Source organism: Heteronotia binoei, chromosome 5 (genome assembly GCF_032191835.1).
Source record: "Heteronotia binoei isolate CCM8104 ecotype False Entrance Well chromosome 5, APGP_CSIRO_Hbin_v1, whole genome shotgun sequence".
NCBI lineage: Eukaryota > Metazoa > Chordata > Lepidosauria > Squamata > Gekkonidae > Heteronotia > Heteronotia binoei.
In genome coordinates this window covers 141,706,739-141,720,628 of record NC_083227.1, presented here as the reverse complement: position 1 = coordinate 141,720,628, position 13,890 = coordinate 141,706,739, and the positions used below count along the sequence as shown (strand labels likewise).

At 45.5% G+C, this 13,890-nt stretch overlaps 1 protein-coding gene across 2 annotated transcripts in view; it reads right to left on the bottom strand.

Annotated features, from left to right (window-relative positions):
- ARHGAP26 (Rho GTPase activating protein 26) overlaps positions 1–13,890 on the bottom strand; it is a 537,491-nt gene that overhangs the window by 312,884 nt on the left and 210,717 nt on the right. For both annotated transcript variants that reach the window (XM_060240533.1, XM_060240534.1), the window contains exon 11: positions 11,329–11,407. In XM_060240533.1, coding sequence (XP_060096516.1) covers positions 11,329–11,407 — 79 coding nt within the window. The remainder of the gene's footprint in view (positions 1–11,328; positions 11,408–13,890) is intronic.

Below are 13,890 nucleotides of genomic sequence, written 5' to 3'. Positions count from 1 at the left end.
GTGCATGGTTAGCCGAGATGGCTGCCAAGTACACCCTGAGAGAGGATACCGCCAGACCTTTGTCTAGCAGGGCTAACAGGAAGTCTAGAATTATAGAAAGACCTGCCCTTTTTGGATCCACCGAGGTGGAGGAGGTAAAGTTCACGAATCTGGACCACTTGTATTCGTACGACCTCCGCGTAGATGGCTTCCGACAGTTCAGGATAACCTGTTGTGCCCTTGCCGATAGTGCCCTTACTCCAACTTCCACGCCGTCAGTTTCAAATTCGGTATGTCGTGGTGCATCACCTGTCCCTGGTGGGACAGAAGGAGATCTGGAGCCATGGGAAACTGGTGGAAGACTCCACTGGACAGTCTTAGGATTGGAGCAAACCACTGTTGTCTGGGCCACCAGGGGGTAATGAGGATCCCTCTCGGACACTCGCTGTAAATTTTGTGGGTCACCTTGGTGATTAATGGAATGGGAGGGAACAGGTATAAGTGTTGTTGATACCAAGGGAATAGCAACCCGTCCCCCAGCGACCTCGGATCCACTCCTCCCCTGCAACAAAACTTCTCGCACTTTGAGTTGCTGCGTGTTGCGAATACATCCACCTCTGGCGTCCCCCACATCTGGAACACCGGTTGAAGAAACTTCCAGTTTATCTCCCATTCGTGGAGAATGGCACCACCTCGACTGAGGAAGTCCGCGCATGCATTGAGATTGCCTGGGAGGTGTGTTGCAGACAGTGTCTTATTTGTTTCCCTGCATATCTCCCATATGCGCAGTGCTAACAGGCAAAGCTTCTGGGACACCGTGCCGCCCTGCCTGTTTATGTAGGCTAACGCGGTAGTATTGTCCGTTAAGACTGCCACCGTTCTGTTGGCAATCAGTCTGCGAAAGGACAGAACGGCATGATGGATAGCCAATAGTTCCAGGAAGTTTATGTGGAACTGCACGTGACACGGCGGCCACTTGCCTCCCACGCACATCCCGTTCATATGGGCCCCCCATCCCCATAGGGAGGCATCTGTGGTTATGGACAGATTGGGGTTCCTTCTGTGGAAGGGCGCTCCCTCTAGGAGATGTCGTCTCTGTTTCCACCACCCCAAAGTGGAAAGAACTGGTACTGGAAGGATCATTTTGCGTGACGGAGGATCCCTCTGGCAGTGGAAATGTCTGAGGAACCATAACTGAAGCATCCTCATGTGGAACCTGGCGAACATTAGAACTGCCGTGGTAGAAGCCATCAGCCCCAGTAGGAGTTGGACTTGCAGTGCCGTGACTGTCGAACTGTGGAGAAAGTACTGCACAAGGGAAATAATGTCTTCCGCCCTCTTTGGTGGTAAGAACGCCCTGCACACCCGAGTGTCCAGTATCGCACCAATAAACTGTACCCTCTGTGAGGGTTGTAGGCAGGACTTCTGTCTGTTGACCTGTAGTCCCAGTTCCTGTAGGAGGGTCAGAGTGGTATTGATGTGTTGGATCAGACGCTGTTTTGAATCTGCTACTAGAAGCAAGTCGTCTATATATGGAAAGACATTGATCCTTTGTAGTCTCAGATGCGCTGCCACAACGACCATCGTCTTTGTGAAGACTCTTGGAGCCGTCGAGAGGCCAAAGGGCAGAGCCCGATACTGATAATGAGATCTTCCTATGGTGAACCTAAGGAACCTTCGATGTGCTGGGTGCATGCTGATATGAAAGTAGGCGTCCTGCAGGTCCAATGTGGCCATCCAGTCTCCCTTGTTGAGAAGGGGGAGGATGTTCGGCAGGGAGGTCATTCTGAACTTGTGGTGGAAAATGAAGAGATTCAGGGCTCTGAGGTCCATGATGGGTCGAAGACCTCCGTCGCATTTGGGAATTATGAAGTAACAGGAATAGAACCCCTGTTTCTCTTGGTGTGCCGGAACTGGTTCTATTGTGTTCTTGCGGAGGAGTGATTGAACCTCTTCCATTAGAGTTGGGGAAGGGGTAGTATGGATGAAAGTCGGCACTGTAGGGTTTTGAAAGAACTCTATCTGATATCCCGATTGTATTATGGACAGGACCCACCTGTCTGTTGTTATATTGGACCATGCCTGCAAATAGGGGTAAAGTCTGGTGTGGTCCGAAGAAGAAGAATGGGGGGGGGGAAGGGCAGGGGAGAACACAGTCAAAGGCCCTGTTTGGGCGGGCGGTTACCCTTCTGGCGTGAGGATTGGGACGAAGCTGGAGAATATTTAGACTTCGCAGTGTATGGAGGCTTAGTAAAGGATGTTGTGCTTTTGGGCCTCCATTGCTGTTCGCTCTGCTGCTTCTGGAACGGTTTCTTGTTCCACGGTTTAGTCCAGGATCTCTTGCTCTGAGATTTGGATGAAGCAGATACTCCCAGGTTTCTGGACGTTCTGATACTTTTGTCCATTTCCTGTAATACAGAGTCGGTATTGGCGCTGAAGAGGCCATTACCATCGAAAGGAAGGTCTTCAATGTATGTCTGCGTATCAGGTTGTAACGCAGTGGACCTTAGCCAGAAATGACGTCTGAGAGTAATAGCCGTAGAGATAGTCTTTGCCCCAATGTCCCCAGAATGCTTCGCTGAATTTAGTTGTTGCTTTGCCAATGCCATGCCTTCCCTTTGTACTTTCTTTATCGCACTCTTGGCCTGTTCTGGAAGAGTGGGTAAGATACTCGACAATTGGTCCCATAAAGCGTACTGGTAGCGCCCCATACACGCCGAATAGTTTGCTACCTTCACCCCTAGTGAACCTGCTGTATAGAACGTCTGCCTAAGTTGTCGAGTTTCTTCCCTTCTTTGTCAGGGGGAGAAGTGTGCGTTTTCCTTGCCTTGGATGAGGAGGCAACCACGACCGAATTTGGCTTGGGGTGGTTGAATAAGAACTCAGCTGTAGACTCTTGAATTCTATACATATGGTCAAGCCTGCGGGAGGATATCGGTGTCGATGCAGGCTTGTCCCAAGATGACTTGGCCGTGTGTAGCATCACTGTGGTTAGGGGTAGTGCAATGGCAGTCGAAGTGTCCATCTGTACGATGTCAAAGACACTATCGGTGACTACAGGTTGCGGTTGAACTGTAGGCAGGGATAAGGTCTGGGCCATACGTCTTACAAGGTCTCCGTAGGATTTGAGGTCTTCAGACGGAGATATGGGTTACTCCTCTCCCACTTTCTGTGGGGGTGATGGTTCCTCCGGAGATGACGGAGCGCCTTGATCCTCCGGCATCGACCCTTCCTCCGATCTGGACGAACCTTCTGGAGATTCAGTATGCTCAGACAGAGGTTGAGGAGTAGCAGGAGCCTTGGGCGGCTCAGGAGTCACTACCCTCACTTTGGTCGTGGAGAGGCCTTCTGTCTGTCGGATGATTCGACATCGGGAGGTCTTGACATCGATGCCGATGGGGCATGCTTCGGAGTCCTGTAAGATGTTCGAGATCTGGCCGAAGCTTCTGACTGCTGGTCCCATTCCATTTGTCTCGGCGGAAGCCAAGGAAATATCGATGGCATCGGGTATGAGCCGTATAAGTACTGCCATTGCCGCTGGTCCCAGGGGAATGGAGGCGGTGGCCTTCGGAGTGGGGATCTTTTCTTTGGACGAAGTCTAGGCGAGCTGCCGTCTTCAGATTCCCGCGACCAACGCAGACGTTGAGGGCTCTTAGATGGTTCGTGCCGAAGGCTGCAAGAGCGATCCCGGCCAAGGCTTCGAGATCGATGTCATGAGGAGGACCGCCATCGATGCAAACTACGAGATCGACCCCGGTGAGGGCTAGCTCGGTCGATCCTAGTCGGGGTTCTGGTTCGAGGGGATGGAGTCCCAGCTTGAAGCAGTTCCAACGGACTGTCCTCCACTGTCGAGCGCTGAGTGAGCTCAATGTCACGGTCCGAGTCGGATGATATGGCGATCTGAGTCGACATTGATGTCAACGTCGGAGGGCTTAGCCGACAGCTTGGAGACGCAAAGAGCTTCAGTGGTGGTACAACCCCAGCCGTCGGGTCCGATGGTGACGTGGGAGCAGAACGCACTGCGTGCTTAGGCTTATCTGCCTTCTTCTTCTTCGCCTCCGAGTGGGTTCCCTTCTCTTCCCTAGGCCGCTTTGCAGGCATGGAAGAGTCCGACTTAGATGCCGAGTCCGTTCTTTTTGTAGGGCGATCGGCGTCGGTAAGGGGTCTGTCGGTATCGACCGACTCCGATGTCGAAGGCTTGTGCGTCGCCGCCATTTTCTTAGGCGATAGCGCTTTCTCCATCAACGCGGCCGCTAAGCGGGCTGCTCGATTCTTCTTTGTCTGCCTTGAAAATTTCACGCAATGCGCGCACGAGTCCGGTCTATGAGACTCTCCCAGGCAGAATAAACACAGAGTGTGTCCGTCCGGAGGGGCGATCTTGCTTCCGCACTCTGCACACCTCCGGAAAAATTCCCACCGCTTTTCCATGTGGTATGGGGGGGGGGTAAGGGGACTGGGAAGGGAAAGGAAGAGGCACTAAGCAATTCCGCACCTCAACTTCCTCAAAAAATAGCGAAAAGTTGAAATGAAAGTCTCTAGTCTGGAAATCCACAATCCTATGTAAAGATTTAGGAAAGTTCACCGACCGTTGCCAATGATCGACTGATCCAAGCGGCGGTCAGAAGAGAACTGGCGGGATGTCCGCTCCGGTCCCAGTGGGCATGCTCGGTGGGGCTTCTGCGCATGCGCACTGGGCCTGGGGCGCGGAAATCCGCAGCTTTTTAAGTTACCGATCGTGATCGGCGCGGGCGCCTATATCCCATCAGTGTGATGCACAGAGACCACGAAGAAGATACTGAACTCAGCCATTATAGATTTATACACTGCCTCTCTCAAAGCTCAAGTGGGCTTATACATATGGCTTTGAAACCATATAAAAATCCACCTTAAAACTGCAGTTACAGTGATCACTGGGGCCGGGGGAAGATTACCTAAAATATAGAAATCCCAGCAGCCCACAAAACATATAAATCTCTGACTTCTGTGATTAATATGGGCCACTGCAGCTAAAGGAATGGAGGTGTGCACATATTGCATTAGCAGTGTGACCTACAATAGACCTTAACTGTGCAACTTAGAAGAAGGTCCCTAGATTTTTTTTTTCCAGAGCAGACTTAGGGTTGCCAGGTCCTGTCTGGCTCTGGGTGGGGGATGATCCTCATGCATATGATATGCCCAGCCCAGTGACATCACCTGGAAGTGACATAATTGCTCCGGGACACTCTGGCAATTTTGGTAAAAATTCTATGGCACCACAGAGTTTTTACCCAAATTGCTGGAGTGTCCCCCACGTGATGTGCCTGGCGTGTTGATGACATTTCTGGGACACATCATTGCACTGGGCACGTCATGCATGACTGAGCTCTTTATGGGCAGGGATCCTCCCCCAGGGCCAGCTCCAGGCCAGAAAGTCGGGGGCCCCCAAACTGGGGGAAACGCTGCCCCCAGTGGGAGGCTTTGAACCCTAAGCAGGCTTGGGGGTGGTCCATCCTCAGACTTGCTTGCCAGTTTGTTACTATTCTTGTTTATTTCAGCTCAGCCCCATTCATGTTTTCTTATCGTTTAAAGCACAGCACCATGCAGGATAATAACCCACATGAACGTGCTCTCAAATAATAGCAAACAAGTAAAGGTAAGTTCATCTTTTCAGACCAAAAGGGAAGTAAGGTTGCTCAATAGCAAGCTTATTCACTCAGCAGTAGCCTCATACTGAGATTGCAAATAATAGTACAGCCCTTGGAAAGGATAATGGAGGAGGCAGTTTCTATGTACAGAAACTTCCTGGAAGGGAGCATTAGAAAAGGATTTTCCTTTTCAGTTGTGCACATAGTGCACCATTTCTGTGTGGCCAATCTGCTGAGCTACACATTGCATTCCCAGGGCCACCTACGTTCCTGTTTGAAAAGCTCTGCCTTTAAAAAACTTAATCTCAAAGTCACAGTGACCACAATGGACGGAGAACATTATGGGTCAAAACCACTACACTTCTTGGAATAGTAATGAAGTTTCTACTAAATATATATACATAGGAACTGCGTCATAAGTATAACTAGCCTAGGAAATAGAAGGTGACAGAAGAAGAGTTACAGTTTAAACTGAAGGGACATTGATCCAACAAAGCCTAGCAAGTGTTCCTGAAAGATTACCCACTTAATTCATGCGATAACATTCACAGTTAACACTCTTTTTAAAGTTGCAAACTAACAAGCAACTCTTGGCTGCAATTTAATAATGTATGTAATCATTGTGTTTCAATACTGTCTTGCATCTACTGTGCCCATTTTGGGGACAAACACATTTTAAATTTATAGTGTCTAAATCTGCCCACCCAGGGCTTTTATCAGGTTTGCGGGTCACTTTTCTCCCCCCTTCTACCCCCCCCCCCCCCATTCTTACCCTTTGAAGCTCTGAGGAGGTTGTGTCTCTTTCAGTTTTCAGGCTCTTTGAAACTCTGATGCAGTCTCTTTCAGCCTGGGAACTCTTTGAACCTCCCTGGCTGAGTCTCAGTTTCCCGGCTCTTCCTGCCTTTCTTCGCTGGCTGCTACAAGGAAAACGTGGGGTGGATTTTAAGGTCCATTCCATATTTTTCTTGCAACTTTGTCTTTGCTCTGCAATGGTTTCAAATGGAGTGGAGATGGTTACATTTTCAGGGTTCCTGCAGCCAGCTCAAACTCATGCTTCCTGGAGTTGTGTCCTTGCAAACAAAAGGCTGATGCTTTCAGCCAGTTTATCTCTGTCCAATGGCCTTAATCTAGTGAGTATTCTACTGTGGAAACCCGCAGCCAAAGGGGGATATTATACTGGAAAGCCATTGCCAATCTGAGTAGATTCAGAAGTGGGGAAGAAGCTTACAATGCCATTTCATTGTTTCCACAGAGTCAGAGCCTTTGTGCTTTTTCTTGATGATTCATTTTAAAAATTAAAAATTCTGCTATTCCCCCACCTTTCCAACTTAAACAAAATACTGGAAGTGTTTTAAACATGTTTGCATTTTAAGTTTAAAAATAATATCTTTAACTGTGTTTGTCTGTGTCCCTTATAAAGTTTATATTTCCACTACTTGGCATTATATTTTATGACAAATATGGCAAGGCCCCACAAAGTCCCATTTGTGTCAGATCCAGCCCTCCTAACAAATGAGTTTGACACCCCTGGTCTATACTGTTATTGCGTGATTCTATTTTCTGGATTTGTGACTAATGATAACACACAGGTACTCCTTATGACTTATGAATCATTTCCTCTGAACTACTGGCAGTATTAATCATTTCCTGATCTCATTTCTGCTTTGTAATCCCACCATTTGCTTGCCATTATGTTTGAAATTGTTCTGTCAGTCATGCTATTTCTTTCTTGTCCCCCAACGATTATGTGTACCAGGTTCAAGGATGCATCAGGAAATTATTTTCTTTTAAATTCACCACAAAGCAAAGAAAAATGTATGAGTTCATGCTTCCCTCTACTGCTAGTCTAACTGGCATCAAATTAACAACTTCCTGATTTCATTTCCTCTGTGCAATCTTGGGCTGTTCAAAAACAGGGGAAGAGATTTTTTAAGGGAAGCTCTTACCAAGCATATCCCCAACACAACCATGTCTCTCCCCACATGCACCTACATGGTTTTGCCATTCCACTGAGAGGGCACAGGGGCAGCAGCAGCACAAGAGTTAAGCCCACAGGATGCGTTTGGCCTGACAGCCATCACATCAGGCACAGCTGACTGACAGGAACAGCCAAGACTCTGAGTGGGAGAAAAGCTCCCCTCCCTGGGTATCCTGGACAACCACATGAGATGGATTCAATAGCAGGCATGCGCAAGACCGAAGAGATGGAGGACAAGGTAGATGTGATGCGCACAGGGTGGTGAGAGGGTCCCAAGCCGCTGACAAATGGAGTGGAGTGACTCCCTTGCCTGGGAGAAGATTGAAGAACAACCATAACAATAAAGCCTTGCTGATCATTCCTGGCGCCTCATGACTTGTTTTGGGGGGGATAGGGAGACCATTTCCTTCCTGGACTTCTGAGAGTGCCCATAGTCCTCCTCCCTGCTTCAGGCCAGAGGTGGGCCCAGAGACGACACATTGAAATTACACTCAAGCCAGAAAATACTGCTACAAGCCTGGAAAACAGTGGAGGTACAACATGGGAAACTACAGTGGTTTGACAACACTGTTTTCTGAATTTTTCATAATAATTCATGGAGGAATGATGGCAGTGCTCAACAAAACATTTAATGGAGAGAGAGTCCTGGTACACAGGCATTTATTATTTTTCGACTGAACAAATAAGAGCAGAAGAAGAGCCCTGCCAGATCAGATCAATTGTTAGCCCCAAACCCCTCCTCCTCCTGAAAGGCGAACTTGGCACCTATAAGGAGTAAGCCCAAGCACCTTTAATTTTAAATACATTCCAAAATCACACATTCTGAGCACTGCCTGCTCTGCAAAATGGTTCTGGTGTCACACAAAATGGATGCCAGCAAACACAGGGCAGAGATTTCATAAGATGTAAAGTCATGGGTCTGTCTGCTAATGACCTAGTCTCCACTTTAAGACCATACACAATGGCTATAATGGGGGTCTCCAGGAAAAGACATTGTTTCATCTTAAACTAAACATCTCCCCACCTGCCCTAATCTTTTCCTGACTCGTTTGCCATTATTATGAAACACTTAGCACGTTCCAGCCATCCCTGGTAGCTTCCACTTCCAACAACAGATGGTCATCAAGCAATCATTAGCTACATTCATGCACAATATCACAAGTTCTTCCAGATCGCTGTCAGTTCCTGGGAACCCTATTCAGCATTTCCCAACCCACTGTTCTATTTCCAGCTAATCCTTTCACAACATTGTTCTGAGGGACCCTGAGGTGGCATTTTGCCTTATAACTGGGCGTGTTCTGCCCCATGCATGTGGATGTATTCTCCTGAATCCAAACTGCATACCAAAGATGCTGGACATGTTGCTCTTGTCCTGGACCTTGCCTCAACTTGACAAGTAACTACAATCTCCACCTTCCCCCCACAAAAAAAGAACTCTCCTGTATTCCTGCTCACATCTATATTTCCAACAGCTTGTGTGTCTGTTTTCCAGTGTATATTTATTTCTGTATGCATGTTATTTTTGACATTTCCTCTTTTAATAAAACAACCTTTCTTGGTTAAGCAAACCACCTTGTTCATTTTCTGAGAGTTTCTCTAAGGGAAAATCCCCATAAACACTGGTAGGAAGATCTCGCTACTTTACCCCATCTTGGAAGCTCCCTGTCTACTCCTCACTAATTCCCTCCACCAAAACAGGAGACAGCCCCTTTGGGGCAACTAAAAGCATTAGGGGTAACCCAATAGTGCATCTAGTCTAGCATCCTGTTTCACACAGTAACCAACTAATTCCTCTGGATGGCCAACAAGGCATAGAGGTTGAAGCCTTCACCTACGGTGGCCTCCTGGCTCTGAGATACGGAGGATTAGTGCCTCTGAATGTGGAGGTTCCCCTCAGTCACCATGGTTAGGAGGCATTGACAGACCTATCCTCCATGAATCTATCTAATCCCCTTTTAAGGCTGTTTATTCTTGTGGCCATCACTACACCTCTGACAGCGAATTTCACATTTTAATCACTCTCTATGTGAAGTAGTATTTTCTTTTGTTTATCCTGAACCTATTGCCCATCAGTCTCATTGGATGCCATCAAGTTCTAGTATTTTGGGAGACAGAAAAATTTCTCTTTTTGTCAACTCTGTCTGCCCCATGCATAATTTTATAAATCTCCATCACGTCCCCCTTAGTTGTCTCTTTTCTAAATAGAAAAGTTTCAGACTCTCCTTACTGGAAAGGTGTTCCAATCCCCTAATCATCTTGGTTGCTCTCGTCTGTACTTTTTCAAGCTCTGCAATGTCCTTTTGGAGACAGAGAGACCAGCACTGTACACAGTATTCCAAACGAGGTTGCACCATAGATCTATACAAGGATATTACAACACTGGCAGTTTTGTTCTCAATCCCATGCCTAATAATCCCTAACATACAGTTTGTCATTTTCATCACTGAAGCACACTAGGTTGACATTTTCATTGAGCTATCCACTATGACCCCAAGATCTTTTTCTCTCTTAGACTTAGCAAGTTCAGACTCCCATTAGCCTATACTTAAAGTTGTGGGGAGAGAGTTCAGATTGGGGAAATAATGCATGCACTGGCAACCCTTCAATGGCACTGCTCTGATCAAACCACAGTAGAAAAAAAGAAAGAAACCAAATCAACAACCTGTCAGGTCACATCCTAACAGTATATTGTTTTTAAGTGTGTGATATGTGCAATAGTTCAAAACCACAGTATAAGGTTGCAGTCATACCCTTTAACAGTGATTTTCCATAGTGGTAATCTGTGAGAAGTATAATTATAGTGATATGTGCTGAAAGAGAAAGGATAAAGGAGGAATTTATTTATTTATACATTGTTGTCATCTTGCAGGTGTTTTACAGAATATTTCAACATAACAAAAAGACCCCTTTCTTGAGCAGCTTACATCCTACATTTTCACAAAGAGCAAGACCATCAAGAGAAAAGGCAAGAAACAATGCACAATGTGCATTCGACTTCACTTCATAAGCTATACTATAGACTGCAAGGGAAACGTTTTTAAAAAGAAAACAAAGATATGGCACAGTGATACAAAGGAAGTTTAAAAGTCTAGTGTGCAGCATAACAAAGAAAACACAGCAATGTTACAAAGAATCCACTGATCGCCTAAGGACACCTTTTGTGCTGGAGTCCTTACATTCATACTACACAAGAGCACGATTGATAATGAAGTCTTTCCATCTGATCTGATGAGCCACAGATCCTGCCAAAGTGCCCAGCACCTAGGACTGAGCTGGAGGACCATTTCCCCAAGGAGATATTAGAGCATGAATTATAGAGTTGGAAGGGACCTCCAGGATCATCTAGTCCAAGCCCCAACACTGCAGGACGTTCAATGGTGGCTTCAAGTTTTCAATAGCTTACAACACAGCAGAGTTCAGAAAGTTCTGAAAACGTCATATTGCATTTGCCTTTTTAAATCTTTTTCCCCCCCAGCAAATTACGATGACACTTGAAACAAAACATTCTGGATTTCCTTAGCAATGTTAAGAAGAAACATTTTCTTATTATGCTTACCAGAGGAGATGGAGTATTCCCTGAAGTTTTTAACCTAAAGATTTAAAAGTATTATTTTGCCAGCATGACAGAGCTGTGCTGGCATACTCAGTAAGAGACACACAGTTTCACAGCCAACAATCTGTCCTCAGACCATGAAAAGAGCCTTTTAATTCCCCACCCCATGCCTATTCATAAACATCCTTGCTTACCGGTTCCCGTCCATCCATTGCCTCCATCCACAGCCTTCGATCTTCTTCAGAAAGTGCTTGCATTGTAATCACTCCTGGCCTGCAGAGATTTAAAAAGAATTACTGAGTAAATAACACACATAAAAAGATCAACAGCAAACTGAGTTACATTCAGCACAAGTTACTACAATGCACCTTTCTAGGGTGGATAAAAATCAATGATTTTTTAACTTTTTTTAAAAAAATCAGATTTTTTTTAAATTTAAATTGGATTTTTATTTAAATCATATTTTTAAATAAAATGCATTTTGAGGAAAATATCATCCAAAGATTATTCCATCATGAAATAAGGATTAGTTTTTAATTCTGAAGCATAAGGCTGTATATTCATGCAATGTTTAATTTTTTTGGTAATAAATTTTATTAATCCATTCACAATGTCATGCTCTTCCAGAGGTTTCTGTAAGATTACTGGGCAGTTTCTCTGTCTACAAGGTATTATCACAGAACACAGATGCTTGGTTTTGCAGTTCTCAAAACTGTAATTTGTGTTTGCAGAGATCACATGCCTCTTCTACACAACAAAAATGTAGAGTTGAGAAAAAGGCCTTAATCTCATTGTTCTACACACCTATGTACACAGAATCAACCTCTTAAGTGCTAAATTTCAGAAAGTTCAATGAATAGAAAAAGATTGCTTGGAATGGAATAGATCTGCACAAGAAGAAACTTAAGTGTGAGGAGGGAGGGCCAAGCAGTAAAAATGAAAGTGAAATTTTTGAGCAGAATACTCCACAAGACTTTGGATCTTTTGTGTGTATAACCCAAGGTTTATCACAGTATTCTTTCCCTGGAGGAGAAAACCTATAATGGCAGCAGGCCGTAAAAGAGACCCAATTTTAATGAAGTTCTTCTATCTATAATGCGTTTCTAATAGTATTAAAAATCAATATTTTTATATAACTGTAAAACTAATATGAACAGTTATCCTAAAAATTAAATCTTCATCTAATTGTGAATATTAAGATTATACCAGCAAAAATAAGTCTTTACGTAGAAAACTATGATTTAAATCAAGTCTTACTGACTATCTGATTTAAATCAAATCCACCCTGTACCTTTCCATAGTCCAAATTCAAGTTTGGAAATAACTGGCAGACACACAGCCTAACAGGGCCAAAATGGGGATTTGTTGAGAACAAATTCTTCTTTCATTTGCATGCAGGTATACAAGTGGTAAAAATCAAAGCAAAGCAAACATTCTAAGCAACTTTGACTGCCCTTTGCAAAAAGTACATCCTAAGAAAGACTGTTTATAGATTGGCAAAACAATTGCACTTCAGCTAAACTTTGCAAAAGTATATAGCCAGTGAAAAACTCTCATAGATAGATGGGATAGTGGTAGTTCTGGCATAGCCTGTTCAGACCAAGACACAGGGATGCTTCACTCAAAAAATCTTGCTCTACAGATGAGCAGTCCCACGTGTCACGTAGGAACCATTCAGATTATTCTCAGATATGCATTCATGAGAACAAATATAACGAGTGACCTTGGCAATCACGGATACAACAGGGAGTTGTTATGCCTGGAGAAGGAAATTCAGTGGCCTGTATCCTACCATTCTCACCCAGAAAAGTTATGCGTACCTGGAAATAGCCAGGACGGCAGGTGTCTGGAACAAACGACTTCTATAAATTCACTTCAAAATTCCTACGAACTTGAAAAGAGCAAGACTATTTTATGTTAACTGGGCATTTATTTATAATTTAGATTTATATACCACCCTTCTCTGAGTTCACAGACTCGAAGGTTAATTTCTCACAAGAGAGAAAAACAGATTGTTAAGCTGTAAATGATGGTGTTTGAATGGTCATCTGCACAGTCATACACATCAAATGCTGTGCCTGTGCAAATTTTCTGACCTCAGAAAGTTCTAGAGCTAGTCTCAAGCCTTTTGGTGTGCTTTCTCTTTCACTCCGGGGAACATGCTGCAACTATGCATGCCTGGAGCTGAGGAGAAAACACCCTCCTGCTCAGTTCCTTTGGACCAGAGTTTTCCAATGGCAGGGTCGTGACCTGGCATCAGACAATGCAGGCCTTGATCCCGGGTCACGAGGCCTCCCGCCAATGTCCCCCCAGGAACATCACACCCACCCCCGTGCCTCCTCCTCCCTCCCTTCCCCACCCCAGGTCAATTTCAGGCTGGATGGGAAGGAAGTGTGGGGGCGGGAGCAGCTGTGGCACCCTTTTCGGACACCATCCCTTCAATTTGCTGCTGGCATGCCTGAGCAATGAGTCAGCGCTTGGTGCATGCCGTTTTCCCCACCGATGAGGCGGTCAGCGGGGGGAGGGGGCGGAGATCTTTACACAGGCGTGGGGGGAGCAAACTAAGCCTGACTTCCCCCTGGCCAGCAGAGCGGCCAGAGTCAGCACGTTAAAAGGTAAGTTCCTTTTCCTTTCTTTCTTTTGTCCCTCCTTTCCTTCACTCCGTCCCACCCTTTTCCTTCCTTCCTTTCTTTTTTCTTTTTTCTCTATCTGTTTCCAACTCTCCCCCCTCCCTCCCTTCCATTCATTCATTCTTT